Raw genomic sequence first — 19,205 nt, 5'->3', positions numbered from 1 at the left:
TGAAGACTATTTGATTAATGTGACTACTCTCCAGAGTGGTCAGAGAAGCCAGTTTAGTGGAGGAGGTAGGACTTGTGCTCTTTACTGAGAAAGGGAACAGACCAGAAGAATGGAGTTAGTGTAGATGCGAATGAGTTCAGTTTAGATGTGTTGAGTTTAAGAAGGGAAGTAGAGATTTTGTAGAAGGTGGATATAGCCAACACTGGTAAGATTTTTTATTTTTATTTTTGGCTTGAATTGTAGAGGTTTTTGTTAGGCATTTCTTTGAACATTATTAATGACATTTAAACTTTGTGTTTTGTGAAGGATTATAATGAAATGTTAATGCCTTGAATAGTTGCATAAATTCCAGGATGATTTAATGGTGTGTGAACATTATAGCTACCATGTCCTACCAGGTTAAGAGTATTTTTTAAGCAAACTTGATTATATGAAACCTCTTTAAATTTGAAAAACATACTTAATATACAAGCAAAGCTTGTTTATTGTAGAAAAATTAGAATATAGAAATTAACATGAAGGAAAAAAATTGATAGTCCTACCACTGGGTTGAATATATTCTGATTGTTTTCCCCCTCTGTGTTGTTTCTTTCAGAAATATGGCTACACACACCTTTCTGCAGGAGAACTCCTTCGTGATGAAAGGAAGAACCCAGATTCACAGTATGGTGAACTCATTGAAAAGTACATTAAAGATGGAAAGATTGTGCCAGTTGAGATAACCATCAGTTTGTTAAAGAGGGTAAGGAGTATGAATGCCAACCAGTTTAAACCAGTAAGGAAATGAGAAAGTAAATTTACCTTTCCTTTGAGTAATGAAAAAAATGAGAATACTCAGTTTCTTGCTTGTGGTAGGTGGTCACGGTGTTTGAGAACAGCAGAACTAGAAATTCTACTTTTCACCTGGGAAGAAATTGGACAGTAGCAAGCATTCTCTGCCTGGAGCTAGGATCAGCTATGGCTGAACTTAACATTCATATGTGTGTACTTGACCCTTCCCCAATGTGCGGTTTCCATTTCTATCTTCTTCCTTCCTCTCCTCTTCTTCCTTCCCCACCTCCTTTCCCTTTTCTGTTTTCTTATAAGCCTTCTTCCTTCCCGCTTCCCTCCCTTCCCTTTTGTGCTTCCCATGACCCTCCCGTTGTTGCCAGTCTCTCTGTTTCGATGTTTCCTGGTGAATGTGTCACCATCTTTGATATGAAATGCTGAGATTAATAGCTATCAAATTAAAATATGTCCCATCGTAAAACCAGAGATCTTGTATTTACATGGTAACTCTCCACTAGTTCTGAGACTAGTTATTAGCAGGTATTTTCATATATAATAAACAGTGAAGGAGAAATGCAAGAGTGAGAACAGTAAGAAATAGATGAAGTAAGAAATAGTTTCCAATGGAAAAGAGATATCTGAACTCCTGGACAGAACCACAGAACCTTGAGGATGAGGAGCAGTGGCTCATTTACACACATTCTTGTTTCGAAGACTGGAGTAACCTCCTTCCAGTCCAGAGTGTATCCTCCCCTGTTCTCTGGATTTAATACCTTTTTCACCACTTTATCACTAAGCACTGTGAAAAAGTGGTCTACATTTTTAACTTTTTCGCTTCCTACTCTTCAACCCTTTGGAGTCAGGTTCTGTTTCCATCTTACTATTAGAAACTATTCTTGCTGTTGTTACCAGTGATCTTCCTTATCAAATCTAGGGGATATTTGTAGTCATTTTTCTTACAGCATTTAACTCTATTTATATCTCTTCAAAACTTCTTTGTTCTCTGGGACAGTCTTTCCTACTTCAGTGGCTGTTGTTTCTTAGGTCTCCTTTGATAGCTCACCTTCTGCAAGTTTCTAAACCATGATGCCTCTCAGGGTTTTTTCCTTGGTTCTCCTGTCCTTTTATATATTTCATGATGGATGGTTTCAGCCATGCCCAAGGCTTTCACTGTGCTAATAAATGCTAAACACTATATTGCTAGCACTCATCTTTTTTTCTGAACTCCAGACCTACATTTCTAACTACTAGACATCCATCTGAATATTTGACAAGTATCTCAGCGAATTAACATAACGTCTAGAATGTGATCACCCTTTATTTCCTGTCCTGGTTAATGGTTCTACAATCTGCATAGCTGCCCAAGCCAGAAATCTGGGGGCCATCCTGTGTTTTCCACTTCTTCTTCACTCTCCCAAGTCCATTCAGTGAGCAGATCTTCAGTTATCTTCCTCTTTTCTTTTTCTTTCTTTTTTTTTTTTGTTTATTTATTTTGAGAGAGCTAGAGAGAGAGAGTGCTAGAGGAGAGTGGCTGAGATAGGGAGATACAGAATGCCAAACAGTCTTTGTGGTGCAGTCAGCGCAGAGCCTGACGCGGGGCTTGAACTCACGAATCGTAAGATCATGACCTGAGCCGAAACAGAGTCAGACGCTTAACTGACTGAGCCATTCAGCCACCCGGTTATCTTCCTCTTAACCCTCTTTGACTTAGGCTTCTTTCTCTATTACTACTGTCACCTTATTTCAGATCCTCTTTTCTTACCCGGACCATTATTGGAGTCTTATCATGAGTCTTTTTGCCTTTAATCCATGCTTGTCCCCTTCTAACTCATCCTTCATGGTATAGTCAAGGTGTTCTTCTAGAAGGTGATGTAAGCATATTCTTCTACTTCAAAATCCTTAGCAATCCTCTGTTGCTTCCAGGATAAAAACCAGTTCCTTAGTGTGACATAATAAATTCTTCGTTAATCTTGCCCCTACCTACTTTCTAGTCCTGTCTCCCACTACTCTCTACACATGTCTCAAGATTCAGCTGCCTCAGCTTCAGATTCATCAAAGCTGTTATGCTTTCTCATTTTTGAGCCTTTATCCAGTTTATGCTGTCTGGAGTACCTTGATCCCTGTCTGCTTACCACTTAATTATTTAGGACTCCGTGGCCAGGTCTCTGGTAAAACTCTCTCTAGCAGTTTCCCAGATAGTTTGTGCTTAATTTCTTTGTTTTTTCATAGCATTCTTTCATACCTCATCATAGGACTTAGTGCATATACTTACACATATTTGTTACCCACTGAACTATGAGCCCCCAAGAGCCATGACTTTGCTTTTCATGTTCCCTGGTAATGGGCCTTGAGTAAATGTATGTTATGAGTAGAATATCGATGAACCTCTTCAAGTATCTTCTGCTACCATAATTGGGGTAGAAATGCCATAGCAGGGACCCAAAAACATTCTGTGATAGTTGCATATTATTGGAGAATATTGGAGAAGCTAGATAATGGGACAAACCCTCAGATAAAGGAATTAGGGGGGCCTAATGGCCCTCATTCTTGAAGAACTAGGAAACAGTTTGAGCACTGAGGGGACTGGATATTAGTGTCTTGAATGGAGGCTGCTCTGGAATTGGTCAATCATGCGTCAGTGCGTACCCCATGGTGGCTGGCAGTGGGGAGGATCTGGAGACGAGAGATCTGCATCTCCTGTTCACATGTGGTCACATTCTGCCCAAAGTCAGACTGGCAGAGGATGGTGAAACGTGCACCTCTTGCTACCTTTCTTGAGTCTATTCTTTCCTCTGCTACCTGTGTTCTGGGTCGCTTAATTAGCTTCAGTTGAAAAAAGTATTAACTTTCTACTAATAATTAATGCCGGCAATCTCTGTATATTTGTCCATGGTTTTTTTGCAATTGGACTTGAGTTATTGCAGAAAATCACAATACCCACAGAAACAGCATACTTCCTTCCCACAGGGAAAATGACTTGGTGGGGGAGGGGAAGGAAGATAGGGTCTCTGGTGGCTAGAGCAAAGATACTGGTTAATGCTTATTTTCTTTTTGCTGTTCATAACTTTGTAACTCTATATGTGAAAGTAATATATGCTTACTGTGGAAAATTTAGAAACTGTAGAATAAAACTGTGTGTGTATATATACATATAAATGGGGAAGGGCTGTATACCCATAATTCCACCAACTTGAGGTGACCTTGTTACTCTACTGGATCATCTCCTTTCTTTTTTTAATTTTAATTTATAATTAAAAACTTTTTTAATGTTTGTATTTTTGAGAGAAAGAGGGTGAGTGGCTGAGGGGCAGAGAGTGAGGGAGACACAGAATCCGAGCTGTCAGCCCAGAGCTGTCATGGCCTGAGCCGAAGTCAGATGCTTGCTTAACCGACTGAGCCACCCAGCCCCCATCATTTCCTTTAAGTCTTGTTTTTTTTTTCCTTACATACCCTCCACTCTACTCATGACTTAATGAATAATAATAGCAAATAATAATAGCAAAGCAAACACTCATTCATGTGTTACCCACCCTGCTTAAGAAACTGTATTTTGTTAATGTTATACTGAACCAAAATCTTCCTTTTCTTTTAGGAAATGGATCAGACAATGGCCACCAATGCTCAGAAGAATAAATTCTTGATTGATGGGTTTCCAAGAAATCAAGACAACCTTCAAGGTTGGAATAAGACCATGGATGGGAAGGCAGATGTGTCCTTTGTTCTCTTTTTTGACTGTGATAATGAGGTAATGATGACCTTCATCTGCCCACATGGGGTTTAACCAACTGATAGTCAACTATTAGAGAAAAACAAAGTGATTTTTCACTTTTATTTCATATTGGCAGCAGTATTGCTTTGAACCGGTATATTGGGTGGGTGGAACAGAACTGTCTTGCTGTTGGACTGTTAAAAACTGTTTGGCATCAGCAACCTTGTGGACCTAAAATTTGCTTTATTTTCAAAATAGCAAGTACTGTATTTGTTTTAAGAATTGACTTGTATAGTAATGTTAGGTAACGAAGGTGCCCTGTTTCCTCTTAGGTATGCACTCTTATCCAAGAGTATCTTGCCTTAGGGTGTTAAGGGAAACATTTTTGGGAAGTTGGGAAAACTTTCTATTTTTAAATTTTTTTTTTAATGTTTTATTTATTTCTAGGAGAGAGAGAGAGACAGCTTGAGCAGGGGAGGGTCAGAGAGAGAGGGAGTCACAGACTGAAACAGGCTCCAGGCTCTGAGCTGGCAGTCAGCACAGAGCCCGACGCGGGGCTCGAACCCACGAACCGCGAGATCATGACCTAAGCGAAAGTCGGATGCTTAACTGACTAAGCCACCCAGGCGCCCCGAAAACTTTCTATTTTTAAAGAAACACGTAAGATAGCTCAGTTTGTCTTCTAACAGTGAAGTGATCTTGAAAAAGCCGGAAAGCGTTCTTTTTCTTTCTGGCACTTCTCATAACATTCACAGACATACCTTTGAATAACTCACTTTCTCAGTCATTTAATTAAAAGGCCTGCCTGTTTGACAGCTGTAGTAGAACTTCATTAAATTAACGCCAACAGGCTGGATGAATAAGAATCTAAAGAGCTGCCTTGAAGGAAGTTGGCTGTTCTTGGGTTGAATTGCAAATGTGCCTCTGGTGGAGAGGCTTGCTGCAGCCTTTGAGTTGTTTTAAAATGTAACTCTCTTTTTCCAACCCCCAAAAATATGTTTTCACTTATTCTTCAAAGTTGACTTTAGAATGTTACCACAGCTTTATAACTAAGGAATGTTTATTCACGATTAACAAGGGATACTTTATTCAGATGCAAATATGTTGACTCTTAAATATTTGGATATTTATGGAATTATCGAAAAGTAAGCAAAATGGAACAGAGTTTGAGGCATGTAATTCATACCTAATAAGTTAATAATATATCCTAGATGGAAGCATACACATACAGATCTTCTTTTTATTGCGGTTTAAGAAAAAGTACACAGGAAAAACTGAGTCATGAATGAATTCTTATTATGCTCTGTACTTATTTAACCTAGTTTATATAAATTGAACCACATGTTTAAATTTAAAAGGACTTTGCATGTTGATTAATGAATTAGACAAATTAGTTTTAATGTAGGGTTTTTTGTGTGATCTCTTCAAACTTTGTTCTCATTTCAGGTTAAAAGAATGGCAAATGTGAAATTCACATCTTTCTTTTTTCTTTGGACTGACTTTTTACTTATCTCTCTTTCTAGATCTGTATCGAACGGTGTCTTGAGAGGGGGAAGAGTAGTGGTAGAAGTGATGACAACAGAGAGAGCTTGGAAAAGAGGTACTTTGCAGACTTTACACATGGCCACCTTGGGTTCAGTTTGGAACTTGAGTCACAGATTAAATACCTGCCTCATTTTGGTCCAGAAAAAGAAAGTGGCATGCTTAACTACGTAAAATGTGTGGTCTAAGAAGATGGTAAGGGAGTCGGTTGGGTTGGGTCTGAGTCATGCCCTGAGCTGTTCTGTAACCTGGGGGAGAGCCAGCGGATACTTAGAACCTTGCAATATGTGCTGCGTTTGCAGAATTCAGACCTATCTTCAGTCAACAAAGCCAATTATTGACTTATATGAAGAAATGGGGAAAGTCAAGAAAATAGACGCCTCTAAGTCTGTTGATGAAGTGAGTATCCCTAGCTTGCCTTAAAAGTCCAGTAAAGATGTGATCTGCGGGATCAGGGCTAGGTAGGCAGGAGAAAAAGAAGTATGACAGATTAGTTTGTTTGCTTTTCAAGACCCGGGAGACTAAATGAAAAATGAGATTTTTTTTTTCTCCCTTTTTGAATAGAGTCTAAAATAGATTTTACAACTTAGACTTGTTCTTCATAAGAAGTGGGTGGTTTATTAATTCCAAACCTCTTTTCTCAAGCACTGGAAAATTGGCATTTTGAGAACTGTGATTTGGACCACATTCATCTTTTAAAATCTTTAATGTGAATGGCGAGGCCTCTAGAGCAAGAACCCCAGGCGGCTTCCATCATCTCTTCATCACAGAGCACAGGGCCCCAGGGGCACAGGCCTTCCACACCCAGCCCTTCCCTCCCTGCTGCACGAATCCATGATCTCTAAATTGCTGTGCAAGCCTCAGTGCCCAGCAGCTCTTTTCTAGTGTCTCTCTCTTTTAGTGTTTATTTTTGAGAGCGAGAGAGAAAAAGCGCAAGTCCAGGAGAGGCAGAGAGCTAGAGGGAGACACAGAATCTGAAGCAGGCTCCAGGCTCTGAGCTATCAGCATAGAGCCTGAACGGGGGCCCTAACTCATAAACTGTGAGATCATGACTGGAGCGTAAGTCAGATGCTTAACTGATTGAACCACCCAGATGCCCCTTTTCTAGTATCTCTTAATCCAGCTGCTGTTGCCCTGATTCCCTGAGTCTTCCTCCTCGGAACCTTTCTTGTTTACTACATATTGTTTTGTTTTCTTATCCATTACTCCTTCCCATAGAGATGAGGTGATACATCAGGAAACTTGGTGCTTTAGAATCAGAACTAGGATGTGGGGGGAGGGGGGGATGGGCATGGAGGAGGACACTTGTGGGGATGAGCACTGAGTGTTATGTGGAAACTAATTTGACAATAAACTATTTGTAAAAAAAAAAAAAAAAAAAAAGAATCAGAACTAGGAAGAAAAGCCACTTCGGTTTACATTTTATCAAACAGTTGCTGCCGATTAAGATGTTTGTTTTGTCCTGAAAACAGGAATAAAATTGATGCATATCATGTTCACAATTCTATGTGTATTCATGGTATTTATACCACTGTCCATTGTAAAATAGGTGAAACCAAGGAAATAGCCAGGTATCTTTTTAAATGATACATCTCGTAAATTAATAAAAAATGGGCTTTTAAACAGGAACTAGCCATATAGTGTTTTAATAATACTTGCTTTTTAAATGACCATTATCTTTGTCCTTTACAGGTTTTTGATGAAGTTGTGAAGATTTTTGACAAAGAAGGTTAACTCTAAACCTGAAAGCATCCTTGAAATCATGCTTGAATATTGCTTTGATAGCTGCTATTACAACCCCTTTTTAAGGCAATTTTAATCTTTCATAATTACATCTCAATTAATGGCTGGAAAGTATGTAGTAAGACAAATTAAATTTTTTATCTTCAATTTTTTTGGTTACAGGAGTAGACAGTGAATTCGGGTCTAACTTCATCTTAGCTATGGTGCTCACAAAACAAAGGAGGAGATCAGCTAGTTCTTTGTTTTTTCTCAAAAAGCATATCCCTTTTATAGTTTGTGCCTTCTGTGAGCAGAACTTTGTAGTCTGTGTGTATGCCCCATTAGTAATTCCGACATGCTAAGATTAGGGGTCCCCACTTCCTTGTTTTCTTGCAGGTTTTACATTTCCAACCTGTTAAGCGAATTTGTGGACCAAATTCCAAAGGAACTTTTTTGTGTAGTCGGTTCTTGCAAAATGTGTTTGATAAACAAACTCATAAAATGAATTCCTAGAAGTGTTTTAGTATTTATCAAATAACTGACCATTTCCTACAGAAAGATAAGAAAATGTAAGGCTTTGTTTTATTACAACTTACACAAAGTTGTATGACAAAGCATCTTCTTTGCTTTCAGGGATTGGGATGGGGTCACTGGGGGTTCAGAGCCTGGCAGAATTGTCAGCTTTATTCTGACATAAATCTGAGGGTAAGGGGCAGGGTCACATCTAATGACGTGTGTTCCTGTGCTCTATTATATAGTGTTATTCGTGAGTAAACTGATCTTAGCAAAATCCCTAGCAGTGGAAACTTGAAATGCATGTCCTGGGTTTATGGTAGAATGATTTGGTTAGCATTTTAATAATACTTCATTCAGAGTTTTTTTGTTTATTTGTTTTCTAGACTAAATGTAGGGTTGGTATGAAGTAAAAAAAATCTAATGGTTAAATTTCCCATTTGTGTTTATTTTCTTGAATACTTTTTTTTTCAGTTATTTGTTTAAGGAGACTTAAAGATCATTGCACTTTGGTCAGAAAAATAATAAATATATCTTATAAATGTTTGATTTCCTTCCTGGCTACTTTTATTTAAAGTAAATTCTTTTTTGGTATCATGTTGAAGCATTGAAGGGTACAGAATTTAAAAAGCCTGTAGAGTCCAAAGGAATTTTCCCTTAAATCCATTCTTCCTTTAAAAAAAATCTCTTGAGAAATTTGTTTTCCCCTTTCTTATCTTTTTCTACCATTACTAGTGAAGAGTTATTTCCAAAGTTCTTAATGTGCGATTTATTAAAATGTTTCTCGTTTTTAGCACCTATACTGTTTGGTATACAGGGTTAAATAGGGTAAGGAATTTTGTCTTTGTTTAATTAGATTTTATATTTAGAATCATTGGGAATAGGATCACCTGGCAGACTCAGTGGTGTAAAGTATGTGATTCTTGATCTCATGGTGTGAGTTCAAGCCCCACATTGGGCTTGGAGTTTACTTAAAAAAGAGACAAAAGAATTAGAAGTATAAAGTCATTGGGAATAGTGAGGACAACTTGTAGATGTTCTGACATTATAATAGGTTCATTTATTTCTATGTGTGTTATGAAATTCACTTGATGATACATTTTTCAACATACTTGCCATTAGGAAACAAAGTATCTATAAAGGATGGACCATATTAGCCAAGAAAATGTGTATTGAGATTACCTTGGTTTCCTGGAAGAGACTGTAACAAATTCTTTTCGGGTGATTTAGTTTAGCTCATACCGAGGGATTTCACTGGTGGTTTCATTAAACAGCTGCAGTATGAAGCAAGAGTAAAGACTGAGATTTGAGAGCATTCCTGCTCAAATAAGTGAAGAAATTCATCAGATAGGGAACTCTAAATGTTTGTATTGATTTGTGTAAGCACATGTGAGGTTTTTAAGAAGACTGCTGAGACGAGGCGCTTCGCTTCCTTTCATCACACAGCCTCTGTGGCGTTTGAAAACACAAATCAAGAAACATTGTAATTATGAAATTATGAGCCTTTGCTAGTTTGCTTTTGAGTAGAAAATCATGTTGGCAATATTGTGTTTAGGATTTGACTGAGATACATCTGACTTCCTTAGTTTGGTCATTCCATTTGTTAAAAGTACGGTTACCAAGAAGTGTTTTACTTTCTTGAAAGACCTTCGTGGAAGCCTTGCTTTTTTTTTTTTTTTAATTAACAATTAACTGACATTATTTCCATTCAGTGATGTTGGATGTGTATGAATTACTTGGTAAATAATCCTAATAAATTTTGTGCTATGGCGTTTGCTGTTTCAGATTTCCATTCTCTCAAGCATATTGAAAACCGAGAAGTATCCTGTATTTAACATGTGGGTTTACAGCAAAAGCAGAGTTCAGGATCCACGAGAATTTTCTGCTCTGTGTATTATGTTTGCACATCTTGAGTTAAGTAGAAAGCATGACTTTATCCCATTCCTTCAAGAAGTAATCTGTATCAAAGCACAAGTCTGGCCAATTTCATTACCTACCTACAGCAGCCATCACTTGTCTCTTTGAGGGGGAAATTGGCAGCAGGCAATGTCTCAAGATGCAGGGCTTTGGGGGCTTGTGGCTTTGTCTGTAAGTGAGTGATAGCTTGACACTCTGGAGATGGTAGTGGCTGAAAGTAGTGGCCAGAGTGGTAAGCTTTTTTCCCCTGGAGGTCTGCTCCTTCATCTTCAAATACAGAATAATTGCACAAGCCGTAGGTGCTACAAACATATTCTCTGCCTTCCAAGAGTTTTCTGTCTGAAACCAACACCCGATGTGGGTAGACCTTCAGATGTCTTCTGTTGGGTAATCGTCGTTGTTATTTAGCTTATTTCACTTCTCCCTAGCCTGCCTGCATGCTTCAACTAAATTAAGTACTCCTTAATTCTACACATTTTTTTAAATGAAAGTAAGTTCATTTGTTGTGTACCAAGGAAAAAGATAAAAATGGTCCTAATCATCTATCCCTTTATTTCCTCACCCCTGACTCCAGTTTAAGTACTCTCTTGGATCCAGCCAGGTTTGCTTTCCTTTGAATGGGTGTGGTTGTTGTGACTGTGGTGTTAATTCTGGGCCTCAGTTGTGCTCTGCAGGTCCTCAGCTTTCCTGTACTCAGGGCGGCGAAAGGACGAAGTTGAATTTCTGGCTCTCACACCCTATGCCTGTTGTTAGCCCTTCTATCCCCGGGCCACCACCAGGGCTCAGATTTTTATGAGATCCTTGCTGTCCCTGCTCATTAGAGCAGCACCTGGTTTTCTGGAGTCCCTCTTCTTCGAAAAGGCTTTTCTTTCGTGATTTTGTCCTACGACCCAGCCATAAGAGAAGAAGGTTTAATTATTTTGTCCTATTCATCGGGGGAGACGAGGGTAATAAATCAACGTTTCTCTAAGTGAGGTTCTCTCAGCCACAGAAAATGGTTTTTTATTTATGATACATTTTGAAGTAACTTTGTGCAACTTCTTAACACTGCCCTTTGATGCCCCAACCAACCAAAGGAAAAGCATCTGCAGAGGTGGGTTGGGTTACCTCATCCCAGCCCTGATGTAAATAATCCAAACACACTTTAAAAATTGTCATCTACACCATGGAATTGAGGAGTTAAGCAGCATTTTCATAAATAGCAGATGCATTCTCATCTGGTTGAGTAACCACATCTCAACAGAGAAAGTAAAATTCAAAAAACATGTATGTAAGCTTTGGGAATATTTGTATTCTGCCCTTAGAAGGCTTCCTGGAAGAAGTATACTCTCGGTAGCTGCTTCTCTGAAACTAAGGGGGGAAAACTGATGCAGTGGACTCGAGATGGACTTCCAAGAAACCCCCTGAATGAGCCGAGATTCCTTGCCAGTTTGTAAACGGTTGTGGCCCTCTGGGGACTTGGGGTGGAACTGGCTCTCTCACAACCACCTGGCTCCAAAGGCTTCCAGAACCAGAAGGAAAAGACATTGAATCTGCTTAGCAGTTAGAACTTAAAAGCACAAAGCTGTTGTGCATGTCTCACCCCGGGCTGGTGGTTCATTAGTTTTGCAGAGAAGTGTTCTCACAAGTGGTTCCAAAGTGGCTGCCAGAATTTGGCCAGAGTACGATTGTGACAAGGCTGCATCAGACTAGCCTTGTCCAAATGGAAACCTTTTTTCCTTTTAATTACCAGGTAGAGCACAATAGGCACTACCATTATCCTGTCCTGCATTGGGATAGTGGTTTAAGATGGACACCTCAGTCACAGTCTTTGAGGGGGAAATGCTGAAGTTTAATGGTGATGTTGGATCAAAACAGTCCCACGTCAAAATGACCAGTTTAAAACAGCTGCATCAAAATGCCCCTGATGTCAAGTACTGTGTCAGAATGACCTTGTCCTGTCCAGTATCAAACACGATTGCACAGAGGCCATTCCTCTGCTTAGGGCCTTTCCTTAGGTCTGGCTAAGTGCTCTTTAGAGAAGGAAGGTGCAGTGCTGGCCTGAGGCTGCTGCTACTGTGCCAATGGAAGATGCGGAAATGGAGGGGAGGGGCTGGGGTAGGGTGAGAGCAGGGAGAGTGAGACCGTTTGTGTAGAGAAGCAGGAGTTGGTTCAATCCAGTTCTTCTTCGTTGATGATAGTCCTTGTAGGAGACTTACTCTACCCATAATCACTCTACCCTACCAAATACCATTTCTTAATTTGTCCAAAGTCTTCATGATCATAGACCACATTCCCACTGCTCTCCAGGATTATTTTGTTGATGAAAATGAGCTTCAGGAATGTGATTCCCTTGATACTACCTATCTTCATTTATCCTTAACTTACGGTTTCAGTAATTGTGTGAATATTTGTGAGTTTAGCTTGTGTATATGTCTTATTTACAGTTTGCTAAATAAGCTAAATCATTGTTTCATATGACAGTACTGAGACTGGCCAGTTGCTGAAATAACAACTAGATTCATACAGGAGGCATTATTACAGTCTAATCACATTCATGCAAGGATCTGCCATGTTAATTGAGCTAACTGGTCACGTTAGCAAGCTGCATTTCAGAGATGCTAGCCCTTAGGACTGAGATCAGAGCATTTGTTATAGGAAATCTGTATCTTCCTTAGGAAATATGTCTGTCATCAGACCAGGAGACGACAAGAGCACTAAAATGGTGACATTACAAAAAGTTGGCTGGCAGGGTACCTAGGTGGCTCTGTCAATTAAGTGTCCAACTTTGGCTCAGGTCGTGATCTTATGGTTCATGGGTTCAAGTCCTGCAGCCTATTTTGGGTTCTGTGTTTCCCTCTCTCTCTGCCCCTCCCCGTTCTCTCTCTCTCTCTCTCAAAAATAAGTAAACATTAAAAAAATTTTTAACGTTGGCTGACCATTCATTCAAAATATGTTTGAGACACATTTATTAGGAACACCACAAGCAATAATACATAGTCCCTGCCCTCAACAGGCTCACCAGTTAAGCTCAAGTCTAGTGGTTTCTTAACCGTATTATGTTTTTTGTATAGTGCTTTAATGCCAGCACACTTGTACCTCTGTGATCTCATTTTGTTTTCTCAACCACTCAGGTTAGGATGGAGATTTTCCTGTTTTGTGAATGATTAAACTGAAACCCAAGGACTCCAAGTCAATTGCTCAACAGTCTTTACAGCTAGATAGTTGTGAGTCTGAAACTGGACCCCAGACCTGTGGGGCTTACCAGATCTGCCTCCTGCCTCCTAGTAGCCCGTGCTGCCTGCTTGGAATAAAGCCTGATTTTGAAGCATAACTGCTAATATGCCATCATACTTCCTTGTCACTATCCTGTTACTGTCGTTTATTTTAATGTTTATTTTTGCGAGAGACAGAGTGGGAGCTGGAGAGGGGCAGAGAGAGAAGGAGACACAGAATCCAAAGCAGGCTCCAGGCTCTGAGCTATTAGCACAGAGCCTGACGTGGGGCTTGAACTCATGAACTGTGAGATGATGCCCTGAGCCAAAGTCAGACGCTTAACCAACTGAGCTACCCAGGCATTCCACCCTCGTTTATTATATATATATATATATATATATATATATATATATACACACACACACATATATATATATACACATATATATATCTATGTATGTATATATTTTAAAGTTTGTTTATTTTGGGGGAGAGAGGATAGGGGATGGACAGAAGGGAAGAGAGAAAGAATCCCAAGCAGTCTCTGCACTGTCAGCCCAGAGCCAGACTCAGGGCTCAAACTCACAAACTGTGAGATCATGACCTGAGCTGAAATCAAGAGTCAGATGCTTAACCGACTGAGCTCCCCAGGCACTCCTCGTTTGTTTTCCCTATTGCATGTATCTGCAATTTGTTTACTTATTGTCGGATTCCCCTGCTAGATTATAAGCATCAGGAGAGCAAAAACTGTGTTTTCATCTCTGTTTCCTAGTGTCTGCACATAATAGGGCCTCAGTAAATATTTCTTGAAAAAACAAACTAAAAAGGAAACTTATTTTTGACTGTCACTGTAGCTGCCAGCTGTATCACTCAACTTTGGATCCTAACTGGGTCCACCTGCAATTTCCTTAGGATTCTATTTTCATCCCTCCCAGAGCCTGGAAGCACATAGCCATGGAGTACGGGGGATGGGAGGGGAGGTGAATCTTTCACCTCATCAGCCTCCCTCTACTTGGAGCTTACAGTTCAGAGAAGACAGTGTGACTGGCTATCTTGATAAGAAAACCAGGAGGGACCAGAAAATCATGTTTTAGGCGAAAATCTCACCCACCCATAGTTCAATCTAGTTGATAGATTTTTGACCTATTGTACCTCCATTGTAATGTTACTGTGTCATGAATTAGAAAATTGTTGCTTTATGAAGACTTTTGATAGTTTCCAGTTCATGTTCCTGATCTGAAACTCCTTAGTATGGATTTCTACTTGAAGCCTTGTAAGACTACGGCGTCTCCTCAGTGCTTTCACTGATCATATTTACTGGACTGGGAAAAAACAAAGTGAGAAACTTTCCACCTACTTTGTCTTCAGTGGGTATGCATCGTAGTTCCTGATGCATGGAGTCTGAGAAAGAGAGTTTAGAGGGCTTCACTGTGTTTCTGTATTCTCTACTGACCTGGCACAGATTCGATTCTGAATACATCTTATTTTTTTAAAACGTTTATTTATTTTGAAGAAAGCACGGGCACAAGTGGGGAGAGGGTGGTGAGAGAGAGAAGCCCAAGCAGCACAGAACCCCACATGGGGCTTGACCTCATGAACCATGAAATCATGACCTGAGCCAAAATCAAGAGTTGGACACTTAACCAACTGAGCCACCCAGGCGCCCCCTACATTTTCTTCTTAAGATATTCTTAATACATTCTCTTGAATACTGAAAGATGTGTCTTCCTCAAAGCCCTCCAGATAACAGCAGAACTAAACCTAGAACCCAGCCCTCCCCTCGCCCAGCCCTCATCCCTTAACACCAACGTGCTTTTATCCGCCACCACTCCTAACAAAGACTTGGAAAGGCAAAGTGGTAACTTGTGATGCTGCAGGGTCACTTCTATTTGACGGGATTTCATTCAGTGTGTACCACATGTTTGCTGAATGTCCTTTAAACCATTTCTTTAAACCAACGCTGCAGGCATCACTCCCAGAAATTCTAATTTCATTTTAAAGGCTCCCCAGGTGAATCTAAACCAGTGATTCTGAAACTTTCAAGTGTATCAGAATCATTTGAAGGGCCTGTTGAACCCAGTCTGTGGGGGCCCACCTCAGTGCTTCTGGTTCAGTAGATCTGGGGTGGGGGTCCACAAATCTGCATATCTTATAAAATTGCGGGTGATAGTGATATTTTGAAAACCAGCATAGTAAATAGTAATCAGAGCTGATGTTGGAAACTCCTAGCCTTGCATCTTTGTGGGCAAGGGACCAGGCCAGTCTTCTTGGTCTTTCTATCCACAGTGCCTAACACAGAGGTACCTAGTGCTGGATAAATGCCAGGTTGATAATAACTGTAGTGAGAGCTCACAGATCAAACAGTTCCCTAGTCTACCATCCCTGAAGTTCTGGGTTGAGGAGGGGAGGGGTAGAAAGACTACAAGAAGATCACAATGTTCTCTCTCTAAAGAAGTTGTCAGATGGGTACTAACTTGGCACAGTAGGGTGGCTTTCAGCTCGCTTCACAGCTGCCACTGTCATAAAAGGTGAGAGCCCTGGGGGCCACTGTCACTGTCCAGACTTCTGAAAGGAGATGGGTTTGAGGGCAGAGTTAGGGCCATGGAAGCAACTAAAGAAGCCCTTTTATTTATTTTGAGAGAGAGTGGGCATGAGGGGCAGAGGGACACTGTTAAGCAGGCTCCATGCCCAGTGCAGAGCCCAACTAGAGGCTCGAGCTTACAGCTGTGAGGTCATGATCTGAACCAAAATCAAGAGTCAGAAGCTTAACGGACTGAGCCACCCAGGCGCCCGTAAAGAAGACCTTGTAAAGTTAGAGCCACCTGCATTGAATTGGGATAATTGAGGACATGAGTTCCCCGTCACTGGAAGAGTGCAAGCAGCCCGGATGCATACTCAGCAGGATGTTCTAGAATCTTCCAGCCCTTAGGTTCTATGGTTGAATCATCCTGTTCAAGTTGTGGCTGTCTACGTCTGAGGTCCACCTGGAGCCCCGGCCACATTCTTTGGGCCCCCTTGAAACCCTGGACGCAGAACAGCTTCCTGTCCACAGAAGCAGGGAGGAAAGTCTAGGGAACATCATGGGAGCCTGTGCCTTCCCATAGGAACCCAAATATTGAGAAATTTCCTTAAGCTTCTGCCTCCCAGGTGCCCTCCCTCGTGCCTGGGATAGGTGTTCAACAAAGTCTGAGGGTGGCAATGCTGCTGGCGGTCCCAAGGTGCCTGCTTTGTATCAGGGGAGAGGAACAGCATATTCCGGGAGAGGAACAACCCTAGCAAAAGCATGACAGTGAGGCTGAGTGGGGGGTGGGGGAGACACACCCAGCTGGACAGGGTAGGGGTCCATATACCAAACAACAGGAGATAGGGACATGCAAAGACAAGGTAGGGAAATGTAATGGACAAACTGTAAGGGTGGGTAGAAGACTGTGGGCTTATCCTGCGTCTGTTTAGCTGAGTCCAGACTAGAACGCTGGGTAACTGCTAGGCTGGATGGGGCAGTTTGACAAAGTCTTCTCAGATTTTGGAGGCTGCTCTGCTCCTCACCCCCTCCTCTTTTTCTCCTCCTCGCTGTAAACTGTCCCTTGAGTTCTATTCTGGACCCTTAATGGTTTTTCCATCTCACTAGGGACAGTTTGCAAACCCTCCCTGGCTTGGCCTGGGTTAGGGCTGGGCCCAGGGCCGGCCTGCCTGAGCTGGGGAGAGGAGGCGGCTCCTAGCAATAAGCAACCCACAGAATTGTGTCTGTTATTTAAGAAAAGTTTCTGGGTTTTCGGCTAATTGCAAAAATACATAATGGATGCTTTTCGCATCTGCTAGTTATTCTGGAACAGGCCTGCATCCAAGAGCAAACTTTAAACAAACAATAAGATTATGGAGCTTAACTATTTCAATGTGTAACAGAAAAGAAAGCCAAGGCCCCAAAAGTTACATTAACACACATCCACTCAGACACAAGCAATTGTACCAACAGATACACATACATACAAACATACAGATACACATTCTGGCCCCCGTGCTCACAGCGCTTGCACACTAACAAGCAGTCTGTACGTGCACACACAACCTGCACATATGCCCAGTCACCTGCACGGACACACGTCCCTGGACACATACACAAATACACATGCCTAGAGTCATATACATGCACGCCCCCACCTGATACAAGCACACAGATGCACTGCCCCACATACGGACGCATTCACACAAACCATTCTTATTGCAACGTGTGGCCCTGTTTTGTAGGCAAGTAGGCCCTTCTAGTCCTGAGGTAAGGCAGGCACTGAATGGGTTGGGCGCCCGGTGTGTCTGGGTGGTATCAGGTGTAGTTATTCAGTGTGGCCACCGAGGGGCACCCGTCAGCCATCCCACAGTCACCTTCCGCTGGTTCTGCCAGCCCATCGATTGTTTCTGTACCCACAAAGCTGCACCTTCCTGTTCCGGCTCCCTGCACACAGCTGGGAGGCTCCTTACCTCCAGCCCCAACCTTCCAGGACCCACTGAACTCAGTCTCACCTTTTCCTCTCCCACACCACTGAAGCGGCCACAACTCCTCCGCTCTGCTTTGTCCTAGAGGAGCACACAGCACACTGCGGAGCCCCCTGCTCAGTCCTGAGATCGCTCCTTGGGGGCTGGACCTGTCAGGTCTTGACCATAACGTGGCCTCTACCAAAAGCTTCTCCCCCAGATGCGATTGTCAAAACCTCATCTCTTTTTCAAGTTCTGAGATAGCGTCTCACAGGGCAGGACTGCCAAAAGTTAACAACGCATGTTAAAATAATTGAGTTAATGCCCAGCTCAACTTCCCCATTCTCCCTTAGCTAGAGAGGTCTTCCACCCCCAGCACCTGCCTCCTGGCTTTTTTCCTTCCCGTTGTGGTTCTATGAAACAAATCCTGGCTTTGAAACATAAGCTAGGGGAGAAAGACCCAATCTGTCCTGCAGTCGATCTCTTTTAGCATCCCTGACAGATAGCTACCCTAGTAACCGATTTCTCACCCCCTCCCTGAGCAGTTGTCCTCAGCGGGTAGTTCAGACTTCTGGCAAGTTTCTCCATGTTCCTTCTCCATAAATATTCCCAGAGCTCCGTCTTCATGACAGAGGCTGTGGCATGTTCTGAAGAGACCGGGCTTCTGCCCTTCCACAAGCTAATGGTCTGGGGAGGGCATTTGACCAGTACAGCCTAAGACTAGCAATAACGCAGCAAGTACGAATTGCAGGGGAGGGTGGGGTGCACTTTCCAGAGGAACAAGGCAAGGAACATTGACAGAGGGGGTGAGAGCTGAGCAGAGATAGGGTGGATAAGAACAACGGTTCCTGTTCTGTTTATTGACTGTTCACTGTGTTTGTGACAGCCAGTCCTCAGAGAGGACAAATTCTAACCCAGGTTGGCCCGTCTGCAGTCTGAGAGTTGAAACACCCAGCCCAAACCATCTCTTGTGACAAATAAAATGAGTTTGGGGGCAGACATCCCAGGCGGATTCGTTCTCTATGACTGTGTAACAAATCGTCATGAACTTGGCAGTTGGAAGCAACACTCCCCTCACTTACCTCATGGTTGCTCAGAAGTCTGGGTTCTCTGCTCACAGTATCACAAAGCTGAACTCAAGAAACCAGCCGGGCGCGTCTCTCATCTGGAGGCTCAGGAAAGAATCTACATCCAAGCTTTTATCCACACTGTTGGCAGAATCCAGTTCCTTGTGGTTGTAAGACTGAGGTGCCTGTTTCCTTGCTGACTGTTGGTCATGGGGTGCTCTTGGCACTAGAGGCCGGGCTCGGGTCCCTTCCACTCGCCCCTGCCATTTTCCAGACAACAAAGGCAGCTGGAATCCTCCCCCCAC

The 19,205-nt window shown here is 41.9% G+C and overlaps 1 protein-coding gene across 1 annotated transcript in view; it reads left to right on the top strand.

Annotated features, from left to right (window-relative positions):
* Positions 1-10,026, top strand: part of CMPK1 (cytidine/uridine monophosphate kinase 1) — a 33,597-nt gene extending 23,571 nt beyond the window's left edge. The window contains exons 2-6 of the mRNA XM_039219780.1: positions 596-742; positions 4,361-4,513; positions 6,001-6,077; positions 6,322-6,418; positions 7,712-10,026. Of these exons, the coding sequence (XP_039075711.1) occupies positions 596-742; positions 4,361-4,513; positions 6,001-6,077; positions 6,322-6,418; positions 7,712-7,753 (516 nt within the window). The 3' untranslated portion in view covers positions 7,754-10,026. The remainder of the gene's footprint in view (positions 1-595; positions 743-4,360; positions 4,514-6,000; positions 6,078-6,321; positions 6,419-7,711) is intronic.
* Positions 10,027-19,205: the final 9,179 nt, after the last annotated feature.

This window comes from Hyaena hyaena, unplaced genomic scaffold, assembly GCF_003009895.1.
Source record: "Hyaena hyaena isolate Hyena2069 unplaced genomic scaffold, ASM300989v1 scaffold_831, whole genome shotgun sequence".
Classification (NCBI taxonomy): Eukaryota; Metazoa; Chordata; class Mammalia; order Carnivora; family Hyaenidae; genus Hyaena; species Hyaena hyaena.
Note: the sequence above shows the minus strand (reverse complement) of the source record. Positions and strands in the feature narration are given on the sequence as shown.